Consider the following 21,071-nt stretch of genomic DNA (forward strand, 5'->3'; position numbering starts at 1 on the left):
AATTCAGCCAAAAGAAAGGAGGCATAGAAGCCACAGAGTGTGAAAGGATGTAAAAACAGACGTGAAAAGACTGAAAACACAAAAGCCTTCAGAAAGGAGAAGCAGCGCTCAACTCACAAACAAAAGACTCCCAGTCTTTCGCATTAAAGCCAAAATGTCACTTTGCTCCTCTCTTTAAGAATCACGCCCGATGTTTACCTTGTGGAAGCTGCCATGGAAAACCCGCCTCACTTGCTGCTCGTTAAATGTGGCTCTCTGGATCTCTCCTCGGGTGTCCTTGTTGTAGAACGTGACTGTTTTGCTGGAAGCTGAAAAGAGAAGAGCCTTTGATGAATCCCTGACAGTGTGTTACAGCGCAGTGGCACGCAAAGCACAGACTATAGAGAACACATGCTCGCAGAGAGAGCAGGATAAAGGGAAGGATAAAGGGAAGGCTCGGAGGGATTAGGACAATTCCTGTGGTTATGTGCATGCACATGGTTTGAACAAGGTGCTGTTTTAAGAGTTAAAGCTCCCAGCGAAACAACAAAAAAGTCCAATTGTATTTCAAGCAGTATGTCCTGAAGCTTTGCAACTAGCACCTTTAGTGATTTATACAAAAAAACAAAGTATGATTTTAAAGAGTGTACAGCTCAGGGTAAGAATATTCAGCAGGGGAGACTTACGGTTGACCGTGACCCCGACTTCAGGGTTGTTGTTTTTGTCGGCAATCTGCCAGATATCAAAAGCTTCAGAGGGCGTGTCGGGCAAGAGGCGGAAGAGCAGGATGATGGTGTAAGAAGGGGGAAGACCATCCGGATGGATCTCCCTGTAATTGTGAAAAATCACACCCTGTGATCAGACGCTGTGCGCTCGTTACTGTAGCAGATTAATAATGATATGCATAACAAATGGTCTACTGTGTGACACAGCCGGCACATGTTTTTCCCATGGCCTTGATTAAATTGTGCACATGTTGAAAGGATTTTCTGTCTTCTTTCAGGTTGAAAGTGTTTCCACTTGTGTGCATAAGACAAATGCTGCACTCACGCACACTAAAGTCGCATCATTATAAACATATTAAGAAGACTTTTGGACACTACAGCTGTTGTGCAAGTGTTTAACAACGCCGAAATGGTGCCCAATAAAGAGACAAAGCACTTGACTCAGCGGTGATTTGTTTTCTCCTTGTAAGAAAAAGGTGGGAGGGTGGGGGTCCTGGGGATTAAAACGCTACACCCAAAATGTTCCTGCTAACACCTCATATTCTATGAGCTGCAGCAATAAACAGGCCTGAGCATTGGGGAGACCTCTGTGACTGCTGAACTTTATTACGAATAATGAAGCGTGCAGGCGATAAGGCCAGTAACCTGCGATTATGCACACCCTCAGCTCTTACTTGGTGGGCTGGTTCAGGAAGGAATCTTTGTGCAGCCTGTAGGCGATGTAGCTGTTAAAGGAGCCCGGCTCCATGGACACACCGTTCATGGCAGCGAATGTCTTGTCTGTGATATTGAACGCCTCGAGCATCCTGAAGCCTGGAGGGGAAGAACAACGAGAGAAACCTCCTAGTGTACCACATAACAGCATTTAGCAATGTCAACAAACTCTGCAGGGATTATCTGCTGTGTACACTGCATGGTGATGTTGTGTGCTTACCAGGCGTGGTGAATCCATTGATGTAGATCAGAGGGCAAGCTGAGACACAACGAAAAGATACAATGAGTTGGAAAAACAGATTACGGCAGAAAGAATGTGATTTATATGCCTTTATATATTTCCCCAGGCAATGGATCGGTAGGAGCGCGCGACAAAGGGAGAGCTTCCCCTTAACTCCGCCGTTCACTAATCAACCTGTCTAATAAAGTTTGTCTGCGCCTGCGAGTGAAACTAAACTTTAGTTGTTGTTTTCTGATACATGAAACTTACTGGAAGTGGCTGTTTCACAAATGAAGGTGATCAGGTTGTCCTGGATTTTGGCAAAAGCGTCGTAGTCGTCTACCACAAACACGTGTCTCTCGCTGGGCTTGCTGCCGATGCTTCTCAGCTCGGTCATATCCACGTCGGCCACTCCGACCACAAACACGCTGTAGCCTGTCGGCGCAAAACACAAACACACAAAAACAAACAAAGACCATTGTTAAGTCTGCAACAAAAACCCGCTGCGGGGATTAATACAAGAGTTTATTAAACAGGCCAGAAAGTCTGGTTCAGATGAACTAAATCGACGTTCAGGAGCAAATGCTTCCCCTGTTTTACTTCTTCTATAGCACAAATGCAAACACACGAGCCAGCGATTCATATTTCCACACATACCAGAATGCTGCAGCTTCTCTGCACTCTTCTTGACCTCATCCTGGGAGCGTCCGTCCGTGACAACCACCAGCACCTTCGGGACGTTCCTCCTCATGCCGTTGTCTGAGGTGAACACCTTCTCATAGACGTGCTTCAAAGCAATGCCTGGACGAAGAAGAAAACGGGAGAAGAAGACCATCGAACCTCAAACGTTCACTACTGTCAGAACTTTAAGTTTGCAGCTTTTTTTCCCCAGAGCTTCACCTGTCTTGGTGTTGCCTCCTCTGTAGCGGACGCCCTGCAGAGCTGAGATCACGATGCCTTTGTCGTGGTAGGTGTTCAGTTTGAACTCGGTCCTGGCGTCATCGCTGTACTGCACAAATGAAACCTGTTCACCGAGAACAAAAATAAGAGGATGGTGACGACGGTGAACACAGATATTAGGAAATATGTGCATGATTTTTTTTTTTTAAGAAGCCACCGAAACATCAGCTGACCTGCATGCCTTTAGGGCTGATGACATCGAAGGCTGCAGTCATGCTTGTAACAAACTGGAGGACTTTATTGAAGCTGTCGTCTCCAATACTCCAGGAACCATCGATCAGGAAGACCAGGTCGGCCTTGGCACCTTTGCACACTGCGATGCAGGTAAAGCAACGTTAGAGGCTGATCGCGCCTGGACAAAGTAAATACATTGATTAAAGCTATCCTTACCATCTAACGCAGGTGGGACTGTTGCTGGAGGAGGAGGAGTGGGAGCCTTTGTTGGCACTGGGGTGGGTTTAACCACTGCAACGCAAGAAAGAATCGCATGTATGAATTCATCATAGCTGGTAAAATGACATCTTTGTAACATCAAAGAAACAGGAAGTTCCAGCAGCAGCCGTTTCCTTACACGTCCTCTCTTTGATACTGACTCCAGGTCCCTCGAGATTGGGCGTTTGCGTGTACACGGTGGCATTGTAAAGAGTGTCGGGGGTTAAGCCGTCAAAGCAGTAACTGTTCTCTGAGCCTCTGACGGTGATCTCCTGAGCCCCGCTCCTGGAGGCTAAAGGAGAGGAAAGAGGAGAGCGACTTAGCAACTGATTCTAAAACGTTACTGTGACGTGTAACCGGGTGAACTGAACTTACTATCAAAAGGATTGACTTTGAGTCTGTAAGAGGTGGCCGCTCTGTGAGGGGCCCATCGGAGGCAGAAGGAGTCGTAGCCAACGTTGTAGGTGTTCAAGTCCGTCACATTCAGATACACTAAAGACAAGCAAACGCAGCTCATTACAAATCCATCCGATCCAGACATCAACCATCAGGTAGCAGCGTACTTACAGGTGGTGCCTTGACCGACCAAAGGTGCACTGTCACCCGTGTTGTACTGTGCCAACACCTTCAGGTCATAGGTGGTTCCAGGTTTCAGGTTATGGAGCTGGTGGGAGGTTACGTCTCCAACAGACACCTCCATGGACTCATCCGAGCCTGAAAAGCAACATTAATATGACTTGCATGTAAGCAATGAGGCTTTTTGTCTAGTAACAACTCATACAACTAGAAAAACAACAACAACGATATATAGTTTTTGATCCAATGCTAAAGCATGTCCGTACCCTCAGGTTGGTAGATAATCTTGTATCCGTTAACCCTGGAGGGGGCGGGGTCCCAGGACACCCTGAAGCGGGTGTACCACTCATCAGAAACACGCAGATTCCTGGGGCCGAGCATTCCCACTGCAGGAAGCAAAGACAGAGCGGCGCAGTCAACACAGGATAAGGTTCACTGTAATGGGATGCACAGGATCTGAGTTTTGGTGATCCATCAGCAGCTGGGTAATTTCTGCATCTGACTTCACTGCTCATAATAACATTGAGTGAAATATTCTAATGTGCGATTAGTGGGATGATAAATTCCAGCACATGAAAGAAAGTAAAAAAAAATCATAATAAGAATAATAATCTGCCTGAAGGAGCGGAGCGGCATTACGATACGCAATAGTGTTTCTTTTGTTTGAGAAGCAAAGTTAGGCAAGACTCTGGCCAGCACTACGAGGATACGATCTCCTTCACTGGAGTGCAGGCAGCTTTTCTGCCAAAGGCATTTTGTGCTTTTGGCATTCTTTAAAAGTCAACAATATCACTTATTCCACGTTTGGTATAATGTTCAGTTCCTCAGGAACCTCATTAGTGAATCAATCCGTTCGGATTTTCTGCTCGCCGCTGATCAATAACACTCGCTTATTGAATAAAAACTCTCACAGGGTCACACAGATGGAACAGCTTGTACCTGTGCGTCCGTCACCATCCACCTCTCCTCCTGCTCCATCAGCATAGATGGCGGTCACTTTGATGTTATACGGCGTGTCCGGGTCCAGGTTCTGCAGGATCACGTTGTTTCGGTTTCCTGGCACTGTAGTCTACAAGCAGAAGAATTGGATGCATAAACAAGTGCCTTTGTTATTTATGGCCACAAAAACATCGCTGTCGAATTATAAATATGCTCACATATCCCTCAATCGGGTCTCCTGTGATCTGGGCGTAGGTGATGCGGTACTCCATGACAGGACCATCTGCATGGTCCCAGCTGACAGAGAGGGTAGTGGTGGTGGGGTCGTATACGCGCAGGTTCCTCGGGGCACTTCGAGGCACTGAGCACAGAAACGGGAAGAAGAATATGGTTTTGCATTTTTGTTGAAAACACCTGCGCGTCTCAGAGCTGCTAACAAAACACACTGGCCCGGGTTCTTACATGTCTTTCCTTCATCCATGATAGCAGGTCCTTCGCCATCGCTGTACAGAGCAACAACTCCCACATTGTAATCAGTGTTTGGAAGCAGCTGCTGCAACAAGGCTGTGGTGGTTGACCCTGGTACCAGAATCTGTGCAGAGACACAAAATAAGTGAGCTTTTATGCACACATGCACCAAAGGGCCAAATCCAACATTCACGCAGCCACAGACTCTGCCCCTCTCGTCTGGCAGCTGCTTGTTTTCTACACCTGCCTTTTACTGAATGGCTCCTTGTTGTCAGCAGCAGTGAAAGGAAGAGCCAAACAGTCCTTTGATGTTCAGAGGTGTGATAGTGGTTTAAAAAAGGACAGAAAAGGGGGCTAGGTGGGTGACAGCCAGCACTGATGGAGGTGACAGCTGATCGTGTGTCCTTAGCCTCAGAGCGGTTATCTGGACAGGCTAAGGTCAGCGCTCTGGCCTGGTGGAGGTTCAAACATGTTTGTGGGTGTCTGAATCATGCCACAGTGTCTCCTGGTCAAACTTAGGCTTAGGACTCAGCAGCCAATGATGATGAAGCTAAAAAGCTACGCTGCAAATTTCCAGCTGGCGTTGGATTTGGTGGTGCTGGCTGAAACAGGCTACATTACCACTGACCCGCATAATTAGCTCTGGCCATGCAAAGGGCACGATCCTGTCCTAAACGTGCTGACCAAAGGGGGGGAAAAGAAAGCTGAGTGCATGTCTTTATCAATATGCTGGAATTTCTATCACCTTCTTAAAGACACTGTCGTTAGCGACCCAGTGAAGAAACTAGTGGTGCAGTCCATCTGGCATGGATGTTGAAGAAAGCTGATGCAAAGAGACGCTTTAAAAGTTTTATGGATTCTTTGAGCTGCCCAGAAATCTTTAACATATGAAGATGTGGGCACTCTGATGCCAGATGGCACGCAGCACGGAGAGAGCGGGAGCTGCAGCTAAAGAATTTCTGCTTTAATGAACGTGTTTGAAACTCAAGCACTTATTTACACAAAACAATCCAAATGGCAGAAAGTGCACACATGCAAACACGCTCGCACCAATGCGTTTGGTGAGCAGGCCGAGTGCTTTTAAAAGTAATTGCACGGTAAACTGCAAATGCTCCCACTTCCAGCTCCATGTGGTGATCCTCAATATTTGTGCGCATTCTGTATGATTGAAGGCATTAGAAATAAACCTGCTCTCAGTTAGTTTTCTCAAGTATAATCTAATAATATAATTTACGTATCAGCCATTCCCACACAGCAGTTGGAAACTCACTGATTCTGAAGGCTTGGCACCGTTCAGAGGAGAGTAGACCACCCGGTACTGCTGGACTGGACCTGTGGCAGCTTCCCAGCGAACGTTCAAAGTGTTGGTGGTGGGGTTGTAAACCTGGATGTTTCTGACGGGGCTGCGCTCCACTGCAGGGACAGGAATATTGTTTGGTAAGAAGGAATTAAAGAGGGGCAAGAGAACGAGGACGAACGGAAAGGAAAGGCTGACAACTGCAAAAATGGCAATAAATTAAGGCTAAAAAACCAACAATTAAACAAAACCCATAAGAATGAAGCACAAATGCATAACTGGGGTTCCAGTACTGGTAAATACTCCAGATGAAAAGGTTTACGAGTATCTAAATAACACCTCTGTGAATCTCCTGTAGTCCTGTCATCCTCCCTTTGTCAAGGTTTATAAATCATGGTCTGGACTCATTTTATGGCCAGAACAGGACAACATGAGAACTCTCCAGTAAAACTCCCCCAGCAGCCAACAGAGACGAGTTTAGGATGCTATTTAACAATACAGCTATCAACAGGGCACTTCCTGTCAGTGCCCTGAAGGTTAATGAAAAGGATACAGAAAGGCCTATGTGCAGCTCTGTGTGAAGCTAGACTTCTAAAAAACCAAAGCAGATGTTTGGAGGTTTTGTGCTGCTCTCAATTATAACCCCATAAACGCAGGAGAAAAAAAAGTAAGCAAGCTTCCGTACTTTAAATGTTTTACAGACCAACGCTTGTTACTTTTAAGATGCTGTGAATGCTCGCCGAGCAGCTTGTTAGCTCAAACGGTTGAATCAGACGAGAGCCGATTCAAGGCCTGACGTTAATGAACATAAATATATGTACACAGGCAGCGTGAGCTTTGACTTGTCCACTGAAAAGCCACTGAACATGATGAACTATTGCTACAGAAGGGAAAATGGGGGTAACAGTAGCTGGCACGGCGCATGACCCCAGCAAAGCAGGCTGAGAGCAATTATACATATAATGCTCTCTATTCATTTCAAAGCCCCTGTTTCTTTTTCCCAGAGAGGAGCCAAATACCCCAGCCCCGCCATTACCCTGACCGCTAGCCTTCACTCAACCTATAAATGGACAATGTTACAGTAAAGAGAGAGGAGACACCATTATAGTGCTGCCAGGCCAGAGGAATTCCTTCCTGCGCAATCACCCCACAAAATGCTGACTAATTCCCAGCAGAGTTCGGTGGTTCAGCTGTGGGAGAAACTGGAAAACCGATGTTCACTCAAACTAAGCTGACTGAGCTCAATGCTGTCATTTATTTTAAGCTTTAAGTTCCAGTTTGCAGGTAAGGTTTAAAGCTCTGTCCCAGCGAGTCAGCTGAATGCTCTCTCTGATGGACGTTTTTCGTACCCGGGACGTCGGGTAATTGCGGGTACCCCGGTTCAGACTTATTCAGGTATTTTTTCACTTCTGGAGAAGGAGATGGGATTTGAGCTGGCTGGATTGCAGATTTTCAGAGGATTTGGATGATATTTTTGAAACAAATCAGTTACAACTGGCTGCCTTATTGAAGGTTTCTGACCCAGCAGGCCAGCAGCCGAGGCCACTCGGTTCATTCCGGATAGACGGGAATTGATTCCTGACACTGGAAAATAAATCCCACTGCCACGTCACGGCATCTCATTCACAGGTCTTCTTCTTGGTCTGCGTGGGCTTTTCTATACCCTGATGACACAGAGGTGGCTGTCGCTGCCTAACGACCTCGCGTGGATCTGCAGTGGATCTCGTTACCTACAGCAGCAGTTGCATGCGTGCAGTGCTTACATGTTTTGCCGTTCTCAGACATGCGCAGTCCTTCTCCAGCAGCATATACGGGAACCACAGACACAGTGTACACAGTATCAGAATCCAGGTTCCTCAGGACGGTACTGTAGGTACTGCCTGATACCTGCACCTGTGCAGAAATACAACACAGCATACATCATGTCGGGGTTGTTCCACTGGAGATGGCTGAATGTCGTTGTTAATGTCTTGCTTACCATGTCTTCCACTCCTCCAGCTGCAGGCACATAGAAGATCCTGTACTGACGGACGCTACCCTCAGCAGGCTCCCACTGGACGGTCAGGGTGCTGGTGGTGGGGTCAGTTACCCGCAGGTACCTAACACCACCCAGAGGCTCTGGAATAACATAAAGATATGATAACGTTGCATCCATCAACAAGGCTGAACACCATGTGTGAGCTTTTTTAAACTGAGAGACTTTCCATGAGTGTGATGTATTCATATATCCAAGACTTGGCTGTCATATTTGTTCACAACTCACTGGTCTTTCCGATGCCCTCCAGCGGTCCGCTAGCTCCTTTGGCATAGACTGCCACCACGCTGATGGCGTACTCTGTGTCAGGCGTCAGCTTAGGAAGCAGGACTGTAGTCTTCTTTCCTCCAACCTGGGTCTAGTTAGGGAACAACAAATGAAACATAGTTACCTAGTTTAGTAAATTTTACTTGGCTTTTCAGTCCTTAAAATATTTCTGCATTTCCTGTCTCTTTTGCTGTAGCTTTAAAAACAACTCTGCAGCTCTTTTATGTGCTGAGGAGGAGGTATTTCCTCTGTTTTAGATGGAATAAAGTATCCTCTGCGGGGTTTCTCAGATTGATAACCTGATGGAAAGAATTCTACCTGAAAGCTTCCAGGTGGAATGCTCTGAGTGTTTTTGGACAAGGTTAGCATACAGTACAGTGGCCAAGGTAAATATGTCCGCTAATGGTGGAAACAGTCAGATGTCTTGTTGTGACTAATGATGGATTTACTGCAACGCTGTTGGCTTTTGCTATAAGGAGTAAATATTCTTAGAGAGTGTGTGTCTGTTTGCATTTGCTGGATTTGTTTTATCACTGCGTTTCGGGTCAAGACGGCACTTATTATTTTTATTATTTGGCACTGCGGCAGTTTTTTCTTCTTTAAGTACAAAATGTGTGCAGCCCATTTCCAAAAAAACACACTTATTTAACTCAGGGTTACTCATACACGTTGAAATCCGGACACTGAACCAACACGTAAGTAAGCGTCCGCTTTTCCATTAGCACAATTACATTTCATCAAGAACCAAAAGAAGAAACCTCACCGAGCCGTATTTTAAACATACAAACAGTTTGATGAACTTCCAGTCTTAGTCACCTAAAATGACAAATTCTGGATTGCACCTGTTAAAAGGTGGCTATAAAAGTGTGAAGGACCAGTGCACGGCAGCACTTTAAACTTGATCTGCAGGATAATATCTGACACCAGTGACCGGACTCTGCCTCTTCAAACATCTCAACTTTTTATGACGTTCAAGTTTGATCTCTTTTAATCTCATAAATAAACGATCAGACGCTTCGCATCAGCGTGAAATCTCGTGTGTAGATATTTGCTCGTCCTCAGGCTTCTGGTTCTCATTTTAATTCTTGCTCGTGGAAGCTCTGAGAAACGTCTGACAGAAAATTGAAACCAAAAATTCAGCTGTCATCCAGAAAGACTTTTGAAAATTCAGCGAGACGGCCACAAATGCACGACCAGCGGGAGACAGTCTGCAGCGTCAGGAAATACTGAGGAAAGAGTAGGAAAGGTTTTGTCCACACTAATGCCGCTGTATCCAAACAACAGATTATGAGATTTGACTCGGAATAAACTCAAATAATTGAACACCGATGCCACAGCTGTATAGATTTCTTGGAAGCAAAGTCGCTGTGGAGGAAGAAACAAATCCACCGACTGAGTTAAAGCCATAAACTATAAACCGCAGTTGTCTGGATTATTAAAGCGAGACTGAGAAGGAGATGAAAAGAAAGGAGACACTAGCTAAAATATTAAAGCCTGTCACTGCTGCTAAACACTGACAAACACGAGCTAACTGTTGTGTGACTTACAGTCTGAATCCTGCCTCCAGATGTGGGGACGTAAGAGATCTTGTAGTTCTGGACACGGCCCGTCGGTGGAGTCCACATGGCGTTCAGAGTGGTGGTGGTTTCATTGTACACAACCAGGTTGGTGGGCGCTGGAAGAGGCACTGCACAGTGCAACAGGCAAGCACATATATGACAGTTAAAGCTACGCCAACAGCAGTTATACGGTTTCCTTTGAAAGCGTTTCTGATATCACTGAAATATCTTTTAAAGACACAGTCCTTGAGATTATTGGCTGATTTGAGTTCAGATGCCAGTTAATTTTCTGCCTTTTGTTTATGGTTGAAAGAAAATAGAGCAATGAGCGTTAAACAGGACTGCAGCTTTAAAAAAGAAAAGACAGTCGCTCTTCGTCTTTTCTCAAGCAGGTGTCTCTTGACGGACAATAGATGGAGGAGGATGATAATGATATGATGATGATGATGAATGACAAATGCATGGATGAATGAATGAACATGGATGGATGAATGAACTGATGGTGGCTGATGGAACGGGCTTTGAAAACAGGGATTGAAATCCTTGTTTTGCCAGGCATGCATGGTGGAACTCCATCCAGCCATTTCATGTAACCGAGTAAGGACATGAAGAAGCCGTGGGATGATGGCGTGGACAAACGCAGACAAGCAAACACGTAAGAATAAAACCGGGCTGTGACAGCATCAGCACCACTGGAGCGATGGATGGGTTAAGGGTCTTGCTTGATGATGAAATAACAACGGTTCTGATGACTGGTTGCAACAATAAAACATGCTTTTGTCACTTGAAAGAAAAAGCATCCCTTTGGTTTGCTATGAACACACTTACGTGGGGAACCATTTTGACGGCGCACTATAGAGGCAGAAATAGAAAGGCATAATGGGCAAACCCTTGATCGAACACTTCACACAGCATCAAAATGCAAAATTAACACCAAAAGAAGAGAAACTGTGACAAATACTTTAAGCATACAGTGTTAGCTAGAGTTATTACTGAGTCGTCATCACTGTGTGCGTCTTACATGTCCTCTCGGTGCCTAGCAGGTCCTCGCTCTCCGACTCATCCGGGTAGATCGCAGTGACGGACACGTCGTAGGGCGTGTCTGACTCCAAGTTCTCCAGCAGGTGGGTCGTCTCATCATTGTTCAGAATGGCCTGATGAGGAAAACACAAAGACAGCTTAGCCAATAAAAACCAAATGTAAGCCATGTAAAATTCATCGTCTGTTTTTTAGATGTTCTCCCTGCCTCCACCGGAGGTCTTTCCTAAGCAACGCTAAACGCCTACTGTGGGACTCATCGTGAAATACCTGCATGATTTATTCCTAATATAAACATCCCGGACATCTGGTTTTCTCTTACGTATTGGGTGTTGGCATCTCCCTTCTTAACCCAGCCAATGCGGTACAGAGCCACGTCAGGCGCTCCATGCTCCCAGTGAGCTACAAAGCTGGTATGCGTGACTTCTGTGAATCGCAGGTTCTTTGGTGCTGGAACCACATCTTTAGAGCGGAGGAAAGAAAATGCAATTATGATCTCCATCTCGGTCAGAAGCAGCAAACGGGGCCGGCGCCATGGTAACGATTCTGACCTGTGATGGCCTCTCCCAGCATCGGCTGTCCGGGACCTTCGTCGTAGACTGGAGTAACAGCTAAAGCGTACTCTGTCTGAGAGATCAGGTTATCCAACTCTCTGCTGGTCACGCGTCCTCCCACTTCCAGCTGTAGAACAATAAAACACAGTTGTTAAATGTTATTATACAGTATCAATAAAGAATATATAGCGCTTAAGAATCACTTTGCGCGTTTGGAAAAGTGTAAGGCTTCGTTCTCAGGGAAGGTTTCCTGGAATTCTGGTGACCTCACTAATCTGCACCTCATAAAACCGGTAGCAGTGTGACCAGCAGGTATAACACTAAAGCAAACAGGAAGAAACTAAACACACGAAATACTTTGTGCTCTTGGTTTCACTCGTTAGCTGAAAGTTAAGATGTTGTTAGTGGCGCCATGTCTCTGTGTTGCATCACATATCTTCAGCTCAGTGTGTTTCCACCTTTAGAGCACCTTAATCTTCACTTCCTGCAGAATGTGCTGCTGTAGCCCAACAACTCCCACATGGGGACATGCAACCATAAAGTATTCCTCCAGTCCCCAGTACCAGAACCAGCCTGTAAGCCTTGCAAAATCACATTCAGAGAGTTTCATAATATTTCTTTAGACTCCAGAAAATCCCCTCATGTCCACTCAAACAGCTGCAATCTCCACAATGTGATAACGGATCAGTCGAGAAATATCCAACAACTTAATCATCATAAATCCTAATGACTATAACAGACAGGAGGTTCTGCAATAGCAGGAAGGGACTGGTCATAACAGCGGTTGTAATACCATGAAAGGAAAGACGAACTCACTTCTTTTGCATCTCCACTCTCAGGCTTATAGGTGATGAGGTACTTGCGAACGGAACCGGGAGCAGCATCCCAGTCAAGCGTCATGGTGCTGTGGGTAATATCCCGAACCCTCAGTTCTCCCGCAGGTGGCATGGGCACTGCACATGAGTTAAAAACTCTGTTAGTTTATCAAAAATGACTCTGAATTTGTGCTGAAACATTGAAATGATAGGCTGGTTACGAACATGTGACTCCCTGTTTGGTCAGTGGTTCGCTGGCTGATTCTCCATGGAGGGCAAATAGGGAAAGCGTGTAGGCCGTGTTGGGGAGCAACTTCACCAGCTGGACGTCGGTTGTGTCGCCGCCCACTCTGATCTGGAAGCGGACCAAACCAAACAAACAACACAGGTTGAGAGGGGAAGCAGATGAGGGGGACTCCTCGCTGGCTGGGAAATATGGTGAGGAGAAATACTGGAGCACATCTGCTGCATCTGGGTTTGCCCCACTGGGGTTGACACCTCATGAAGAAATGATGATGATGTTCCCTTGGCAGAGTGAGCTCATGGTTCAGCCACCCCTCTGTGGCTGACAATGTTTCTTTGTATTTTTTCCTGTTGCCTTGCTGCTGAGTGACGAGGCAAACACTGGTGTCTTTGTAAAAAGTTATTTCAATGTGTGACATCTGCACTCAGTCAGAAATGCTGACAGCAGGTCACTTTGTGCTTTTAGCGAGGCGCTGCGTGTGTTTGGTACTCGTGTATGCGAGCAGGCATTCGTGTTATGAACCTACAAACACATGTGAATGTGTCCATTTCAGTTCTATCCACAGCTGATTGGCTGGATGCCTTCTGGTTTCCCAGAATGGATCTTACCTCCTGCTCTGTAGTGGGCTGCGTAGCATTGATGGCGCTGTAGAGCAGCATGTAGCCTGTGGCTCCCGGTGCCCTTTCCCATCTCACTCTCATGGTGGTGACCTGCTGATCGTAAATCTCCATCCTCCTCACGGCACTCAGAGGAACTGGAAAACCAGGAAACAGCAAATACTTGTTAACCACTGCATTTGTATAGCCACAATTATAATTAATTCTTTGATTGCATAAAGTTTGCATTTACACTATATAATCTTTCTTTCAAATTTGGACCTAAAACCAAATTTAATCTCTTAATTTGCATCTAATCAAGATTTGGTACTTTCATCTTTTTGCAGCCACATATGGTTTCACAAACAAGGTGCGTATATATGTGTATATATATATATCCTTTGAACCTTTTATTAATGGAGACCACACACGAATTACAGTCTCTGAGTTGCATTACGTTTGTGTTACGCAACCGTGCCGGAGAGATTGCATGATGGCGGCTGACTCAAAGGGCAACTGCTCGTAAAGCAAAGACTCAGGGTTCGTGAGAGCACCAGAGTCTGCTCGAATTGAAACCGTAGCTCTCTCAGAGCCCCATTTATCTGGCTTTCCTAATAGCGCGAAAGGTCTGTTTGAGTTAGACTCTAAATGATAACCACTTAAGAGCGTGCAATAAAATACGGTCACATCTGCAGTTCATCATCACGTAGCTCATTTTTACTAGTGTCATATGCAGCGCTGTTTACAAAGTTAGGTTTGCATTAACGTTGTGTGTGGAGTTTTAGTCACTCAGTCTCTTTCAGTGAGCTGAGGTGGGACATACGTGTGGTCTCTTTTCCATCCAAAGCATCACTGCTCTCCTCTCCCACCACGGAGTAGACGCTGACCAGGTACTGTGTGAGAGGGTTCAGCCTCTGGAGAACCACAGTGGTCTGACTGCCGTCCACGATCACCTAATAACAGACAGGAGGATCAGAGGATTGATGAAGTTTTACTAATGTGCACCAGAACTGTGAATATCTTCACAGACATTTCCAATCAATCCCAGAAAACAATCTGTAAATTTTTACCAGGCTAAAGGTCAGCCTCACCATCTATAAACAAATCCACAATGTTCACTATTCAAGCAAACCCTGGGAGCTGCAGAAAAACAAACTTCTGCATATTTGTTTCAGACTCCAAAAACACATCCACGCCGTGGAGCCGAGACGCTGCCGGCCAGCGGGGCCATCTCTCATTCAAAGTCACGAGATTTTCTTACTAATCTCTGAAACTGAGACGGCTGTTTTTGTTTCCTTGGCCTGTGTCGAGCTGCAGTGTAATCAGACACCCAAACAGCAAGAAGCCAACACAAACAGGTGGCTGGAAATAGAAGTTGTTTCCCAGTAGCATCAGGGCAGCATTAACACTCACATACTGCACTAGAATTACTTGCGTGTGATTGAAGCAGAGCAAGTTTTTTGGTGTTTTTGGCAAATACCTGTTGTGGGGCTCCCGATAAAGTCCTGTACTCCACACGGTACTTTTCTGGTTGGTCGTCGGGGCCGTCCCAGGTGACTCTGAAGGACCGGTGAGTCACCTCTGATGTCACCAGATTAGTGGGTGCATCTGGAGCGCCTCCTGTTAAGATGCAAGCATAGAATGCTTGAAACCGCTGCGTATAATTAACTCTAAATCACTGATTTAGGGTGAATTATATGTAGTGAAAAGCTCTGAAACTGGCCAACTTTCTCATTTCATAGCTTCATAGCTTTTCCACGTATGAGGGAGTAAATGATGCTCATGCAGGGGTCGTTCTTTGCATCTAATGTGGCTTTTTCACGAGGATCCTTGATGCTGTCCACTATAATTATACTGCTTATCAAACACCTTGGACTTCACACACCTGGCCCTTTGACACTGTTACACAGGTTGTCAGAAACCCGGTCCACAATGTCCAGCAGGAAGGAGAAATCGGCCACGTTGTACATGTGAATGTCATTCGGCTCAGAGGCGATGGACCTCAGCTCGTTCTCGTCTGCATTCTTAATACCTAAATAACAATGATATAAAGGTCAAGGGTCAGCAGCAGCTTTTTAGATGCAGGAAAAGCACAAGTTAACTGCACCACTCTTTGCTTACCAATGGCATAGAGCTCAATGCCCTGATTGCGCAAGTTTTGAGAGTTGGCAATGACATCATCCTGCGATTTTCCGTCAGTGATCAAGACGCCAATCTTTCGAGCGCTGGGACGCATCCCGACGTCCTCTTTGAAATTGTTCTGGAGGATGTAGTTCAAAGCCAGACCTGCCACGAAGAAGGCACAGAGTAATGCGAAATGCTCGTTTGCGTCTACAAAAGCAAAAAGATCAGAAACGAAGCGAATCACCTGTCATGGTGTTTCCTCCCTTGTAGGGCAGGTTGGACACAGCATCCAGGAGAGACTCTCGGGTTCGGTGAGCATTCAAGTGCCATTCGGTCTTTGGGTCTCCGCTGTACTGAGCAAGCCCTAAAGAAGCCGCCAAATCTTAGTTAGAGCACCTCAAAGAAAACCTTTGCTGTATTAACAAATACATACTTTATCATTCTTATTTTGATTCAACGCACCGATTTGGACCCGATCAGGGCCGATGTCAAAGACGCCCACCATACGTGCAATGAAGGCACGAATAGTCTTGAAGTTCAGACGTCCGATACTCCAGGAGCCGTCCACCAGAAGCACAATGTCAGCCTGAGCATTGGTCCTACACATCGTATCTGACAGGGCAGAGGTTCACGTGTCACGAAGGATCCCAGGTGAACGTTACAAATGAGTTTCAAATATAATCAAAAATGCTCTAGTGTAATGGTGGAAGAGCTTTCAAGGACGTGTGAGAAGAAAAGAAGGGAGGAAAGAAGAGCTGACGGCAATAAATTTCCACAAAAATCCAAACAATTTCCTGAATGCTTAACAATCTCTACATGCACGCAACAAATAATTCTGCTCTTTCTTCCATCCCTCTGTGGATAACAATTATTTTCCAGGTGGTATAATTATGATCTTCTTCACTCGGCAGCATGTGGAGGCAGTAATTCTTTCAGTGGTTTTCCCATCCACGGGGTACTCCCAGGAGAATGTGCCCTTTATATTAAAGGCCTCCACTGAGGAGATTATTGTGCCCTGCAGAGCAGCGAGGAAACATTCACATCCTGTTTTCCAAACATCTGTGTGATGAAAAGGAAGTCATCCGATCCTTTGTACCTAAAAGAGAACTGCAGATGTCGCACTAACTGCTGCTGTCTGCAACTGAAAACAGGTTACATGATTTTACACATTAGAAGTACACACAACATCTGTGGGCAAAAAGCCCAAGAAGTGGTATGTGGAGGTAAAATATGATTTTCTAAAGTCATTTGAAATAGTTTGTAACAATAAAGATCCAGGAATAAGTGCCTTTAATGTGCAGACACTTACTCGGTAGATGTACAAGGAAACGCTGATTATGTCACCTCACCGAGTCTACATCTGCCTCCTTTTTAGGAGAGGGCTTGCAGCTAACTGGTCACGCTGACCTTTCCTCGCAGCAAACACAACTTCTTTCCTCGTCTCACACTTGCTGCCTGCCACGCTCTGACTCACTGGATAGTAAAACGTTTTATAAGTGCAAACAGATTATACACGCACGGCTCGTATCTCCGCTGGCTGGACTGGAAATAAAGAGCGGAAGCCCAAAGTGACACGGCGAAGAAAGCAGGGAAAGGGCAGGCAGATGGAGTTGCCATTACATCTGTTATTTTGTGAGACAATTCGCTTTAAAGAAAGGTATTCAGCTTTTATGTGGCTTGGATTTACAGAGGGGTTTTTCCCCAAACAAAAATGTAATATGTGACACACTCTCCGATGTTTGACAGAGAAACAAAACATACTGGAGACACTGACTTAAACAGGACGACAGATACAGTAACAGAATGACTAAGACTTTTTCATTTGTTTTTGCATAGAACGTGCTCTGCGCCTTCTCTTATTCTTACAATGACCGTGTGCAATGTACATCACATATATGTGGGTAATATTACTTGGCTTGTCAAAATTTGGAGGATCAGGTGCGTCAGAGTAGGTGGTGTACTCCTCTCCAGCCAACGGCATGCTCTCCCCTCCTTCAAACATACCGAACACACTCACTGTGTATTTGGTACCAGCTCTGTCAACCCAAAAAACAACTTTCATTACAAAATATGCAGGAGAACATAGTCCAAAGTCCAAACGAGTCTGATAATAAACCGTAAAAACACGAAAAAGTGGGACAAACCTGAGTTCTTCCAGCACCACAGTGTTATCATAGGGACCAACCAGAAGTTGCCCCAGGTCGATGTCATCCTCCACTGGGTGGTAAGTGACTTTGTAGCCCCTAACGTCACCGGGAGCGTGGTCCCAGGTTACACGGAAACTGGTCTTGGTGGGCTCTGAAGTCTGGAGGTTCCTCGGGCCTTTGTAAGGTGTTACTGGAGGGGAAGGAATACACAGACTGATCGGGGCAGATGTGGAGGGTCTTTAACGACTTTATAATAGCCTGGATTTACAGTGTCATGATGTGTAGTGAACAGCGGGCCAACCTACATGTAGTTCCTTCCCCTTGCCTTGCTTTGCCTTCTCCGGAGCGATAAACGGGCACCACAGTGATGTCATAAGTGGTGAGAGGGGTAAGGCGTCTCAGCACAGTGGTGGTAGTGCCACCGGGCACTTTGGCCGCCAGCTGGCGCCCTCCTGCCTGTGGTTTGTAAGTGACGCGGTAGTTGACGACGTTTCCAGGTGCCGGCTGCCATGTCACCTTCATGGACTTCTCCGTCTCCTCTGAGACGACGATCGATCTGCCAGCAGCTGAAACTGCAACGAAGGAACAAATATCAGAGAGAAACGATGGATAGATGGCCCCGGGGGAATAAAATCACCAAGGCTTTCCTGCTGCTAAGGAAACGGCGCAGTCAGCTACCTCGCAGTAGCTTTCATCGGCTCATTTTCCACGCGTCTGAATACAAACCTACTCACTTTAAACAGATGCAAAGTTACATGATTGATTGTGTTTAATAGGTGGTTTTGGGCGCCAAACTTTGATGTCTTGCCGTGACATCTTGAGGAAATTCTTTGTGTGTCTGTTGAGTGCTTCTTACTTTCCCTGCAGGAAGGGCAAGTGTGGGCAAGTGTGAATTCTGACCACGCTCATTCGCGTGGTCACGTGGAAGCAAGATGGCGCCGGTGTGCATGGCTGACCGTCTCCGACCACGTCTTCGCCTTGGCGTTGTACTTCTCGTTGTTTTATCTTTGGTTTTATGTTCTCTAGGTGATTGTACACTAATAACTTATGACAGAGACACGCTCCTGAATCTTCGGTTTTCCTGTTCTCAACGACCTGACTGCCTTGGGACCGCCGGTGCCGCTATCCCCCTGATGCCTGTCTCCCCTACCTATGTGACCTATCCTCCTCTTCCCATGCTCTGTAGGAAACGCCTCAGGAAACGGGGTAGGAGGAGCGGCGTCCGTGTCCGCGTTAAGGCTTATATCAGAGCCATGGCTATGGACTTCCCTTCTACAAGCCGTGAGCTATCCTGTTTCTTCCACTATCTCAGCAGCCACTCTGCGGCTAGATTGCTAACCCACCGTTGGATTTGCTCCGTCGGCCTTCAAACCTACCCTGCTCGCCCAGTGGCTTACCACTCTGCCCGATTTTGGATAACACCGCCTGGCCGCGGTGTTCAACATAACAACCTTTGCTCCTTGCGACGGGCTACTACAAAGGTCCTGGCCCCCCGGATTCAGTTGGCCTTATTTAATGTCAGGTCTCTTTCAAATAAGGCCTTCCTCCTAAATGACTTTTTTCTCACCTCGGGACTGGATGTCCTATTTCTAACGGAGACCTGGACTTCTCCGGGTGAGTTCATCCCCTTCTCTGAGCTTCTACCTCCTGACTCTGCCTTCTTTAGCTCACCTAGGCTAACTGGTAGAGGTGGTGGCTTAGCCTCGGTTTTCAATAATAAACATGATGCACGGCTGCTATCCTCTCCAACCTATTCCAGTTTTGAAGTTCAGCTATTGGAACTGACGGGCTCTCGGACCACTTTGTGTGTCGTGGTCTATCGTCCGCCTAAATATCATAAGATGTTTATCTCTGAATTTGCTGATTTTTTGGGATCCGTTCTTTTTAAATATGATTCTGTTATTGTTTCTGGAGATTTTAACATTCATGTCTGCTGTATGAATGACCAATTGGCTAAAGACTTTCTTGTGCTGACTGATTCTTTTAATCTTATTCAGTGGGTGAATGAGCCTACCCATGTTCAAGGCCACACCCTTGATTTGGTTTTTTCATTCAATGTGGACATTTGCATTAAGGAAATCAGGAATACTGGTCTCTCTGATCATTCCCCGGTCATCTTCGATGTAGACCTGGGTGATACTGGACAATACCTAAACTCTCCTCTTTATCCTACGCGCACTATTAATGCCAATACTGTGGTCAACTTTATTACGTCTTTTGTTAACTCCCCATTTAGTATGCTGGATTGTTCTTCCCCACACACACTTGAGAACTCTACTAATACTCTTTTTACCACCTGTTCCTCGATTCTTAACATTGTTGCACCCATCAAAATGAAACGCCCTAGAACTTTCTCACAATGCTGGTTAAATGATTCTGTTCGTGCCCTACGACGTATATGTCGGCGTGATGAGAGGAAGTGGAGGAGTGATAGACTTCAGTCTTCTTATGATATTTTACGTATTAGCCGCTCGAAGTTCCAAACTGCTGCCAGAACGGCTAAAGCGGCTTTTCTCTCTAAAATTATTACCACTAATGGTGACAATCCACGAATTCTATTTAAAATTTTTAACTCTGTGGTGAACCCCCGTCCCTCTATGCCACTGCTGTCTTCCCCGGGTCTTTGTGGAAAATTCTCAAACTATTTTTTAGATAAAGTTTTATCCCTTAGATCTACTCTTCCTCTGGTGACTGATTGTATGTCTACTCCTGATTGTTCGGCCACTTTTTATCAATTTGAACCCGTTTCTCTCTCCACTCTGAAGCGTCTAATTGATAAATTGAACAATACTAACTGTGTACATGATGCTCTCCCATCCCGTATTGTTAAGGATTGTTTCAGTGTAATTGGACCTTGTTTATTGTCCATATTGAACTTCTCCTTGCTTTCTGGCTATGTACCTTCAGCTCTCAAGCATGCCATAATCCAACCTGTTCTAAAAAAAAGGAACCTTGAGCTTAGTGATTTTGCCAATTTTAGGCCAATTTCTAAGCTTCCCTTTCTGGCTAAAATACTTGAGAAGGTGGTTCTGCTCCAACTGCAGACCTACCTTGATGAGAATAATATAAATGATAAATTTCAATCGGCCTTCAAACAACATCACAGCACAGAATCAGCATTGCTTCGTGTTTTCAATGATCTCCTACTAATGGCTGACAACGGACGCCCCTCAGTCTTAGTGCTTTTGGATCTATCATCGGCATTTGACATGGTTGACCATAATATCTTATTAGCGAGACTTGAGCACACTGTAGGCATCAAGGGCGCTGCCCTGGATTGGTTTAAATCCTATCTCTCCAATCGGCTCTCTACGGTACATCTGGCTACATCCTCTTCCTCGGCTGTACCTGTTTGCTGTGGTGTCCCCCAGGGATCTGTGCT

General features: G+C 45.8%; 1 protein-coding gene across 3 annotated transcripts in view; it reads right to left on the bottom strand.

Annotated features, from left to right (window-relative positions):
- col12a1a (collagen, type XII, alpha 1a) overlaps window positions 1-21,071 on the bottom strand; it is a 50,150-nt gene that overhangs the window by 12,048 nt on the left and 17,031 nt on the right. For 2 of the 3 annotated variants that reach the window (XM_085441394.1, XM_085441396.1), the window contains exons 15-51: window positions 17,995-18,261; window positions 17,687-17,879; window positions 17,454-17,578; window positions 16,005-16,154; window positions 15,787-15,906; window positions 15,540-15,704; window positions 15,304-15,450; window positions 14,899-15,038; window positions 14,242-14,371; window positions 13,431-13,576; window positions 12,804-12,933; window positions 12,580-12,716; window positions 11,761-11,890; window positions 11,532-11,671; window positions 11,193-11,325; window positions 11,000-11,023; window positions 10,160-10,299; window positions 8,574-8,703; window positions 8,289-8,428; window positions 8,074-8,203; window positions 6,284-6,426; window positions 5,008-5,137; window positions 4,764-4,906; window positions 4,546-4,675; window positions 3,873-3,992; window positions 3,598-3,744; window positions 3,406-3,522; window positions 3,170-3,322; window positions 2,989-3,063; window positions 2,772-2,911; window positions 2,539-2,662; window positions 2,296-2,439; window positions 1,909-2,073; window positions 1,639-1,677; window positions 1,379-1,517; window positions 666-808; window positions 199-308 (exon numbers count right to left, since the gene is read on the bottom strand). In XM_085441394.1, coding sequence (XP_085297520.1) covers window positions 199-308; window positions 666-808; window positions 1,379-1,517; window positions 1,639-1,677; window positions 1,909-2,073; window positions 2,296-2,439; window positions 2,539-2,662; window positions 2,772-2,911; window positions 2,989-3,063; window positions 3,170-3,322; window positions 3,406-3,522; window positions 3,598-3,744; window positions 3,873-3,992; window positions 4,546-4,675; window positions 4,764-4,906; window positions 5,008-5,137; window positions 6,284-6,426; window positions 8,074-8,203; window positions 8,289-8,428; window positions 8,574-8,703; window positions 10,160-10,299; window positions 11,000-11,023; window positions 11,193-11,325; window positions 11,532-11,671; window positions 11,761-11,890; window positions 12,580-12,716; window positions 12,804-12,933; window positions 13,431-13,576; window positions 14,242-14,371; window positions 14,899-15,038; window positions 15,304-15,450; window positions 15,540-15,704; window positions 15,787-15,906; window positions 16,005-16,154; window positions 17,454-17,578; window positions 17,687-17,879; window positions 17,995-18,261 — 4,979 coding nt within the window. The remainder of the gene's footprint in view (window positions 1-198; window positions 309-665; window positions 809-1,378; window positions 1,518-1,638; window positions 1,678-1,908; window positions 2,074-2,295; window positions 2,440-2,538; window positions 2,663-2,771; window positions 2,912-2,988; window positions 3,064-3,169; window positions 3,323-3,405; window positions 3,523-3,597; window positions 3,745-3,872; window positions 3,993-4,545; window positions 4,676-4,763; window positions 4,907-5,007; window positions 5,138-6,283; window positions 6,427-8,073; window positions 8,204-8,288; window positions 8,429-8,573; window positions 8,704-10,159; window positions 10,300-10,999; window positions 11,024-11,192; window positions 11,326-11,531; window positions 11,672-11,760; window positions 11,891-12,579; window positions 12,717-12,803; window positions 12,934-13,430; window positions 13,577-14,241; window positions 14,372-14,898; window positions 15,039-15,303; window positions 15,451-15,539; window positions 15,705-15,786; window positions 15,907-16,004; window positions 16,155-17,453; window positions 17,579-17,686; window positions 17,880-17,994; window positions 18,262-21,071) is intronic. The other variant, XM_085441395.1, reaches the window with a different exon arrangement.

This window comes from Copadichromis virginalis, linkage group LG19 (assembly GCF_057382275.1).
Source record: "Copadichromis virginalis isolate Kocher_CV1m ecotype Utaka linkage group LG19, C_Virginalis_male_GT1.1, whole genome shotgun sequence".
Classification (NCBI taxonomy): domain Eukaryota; kingdom Metazoa; phylum Chordata; class Actinopteri; order Cichliformes; family Cichlidae; genus Copadichromis; species Copadichromis virginalis.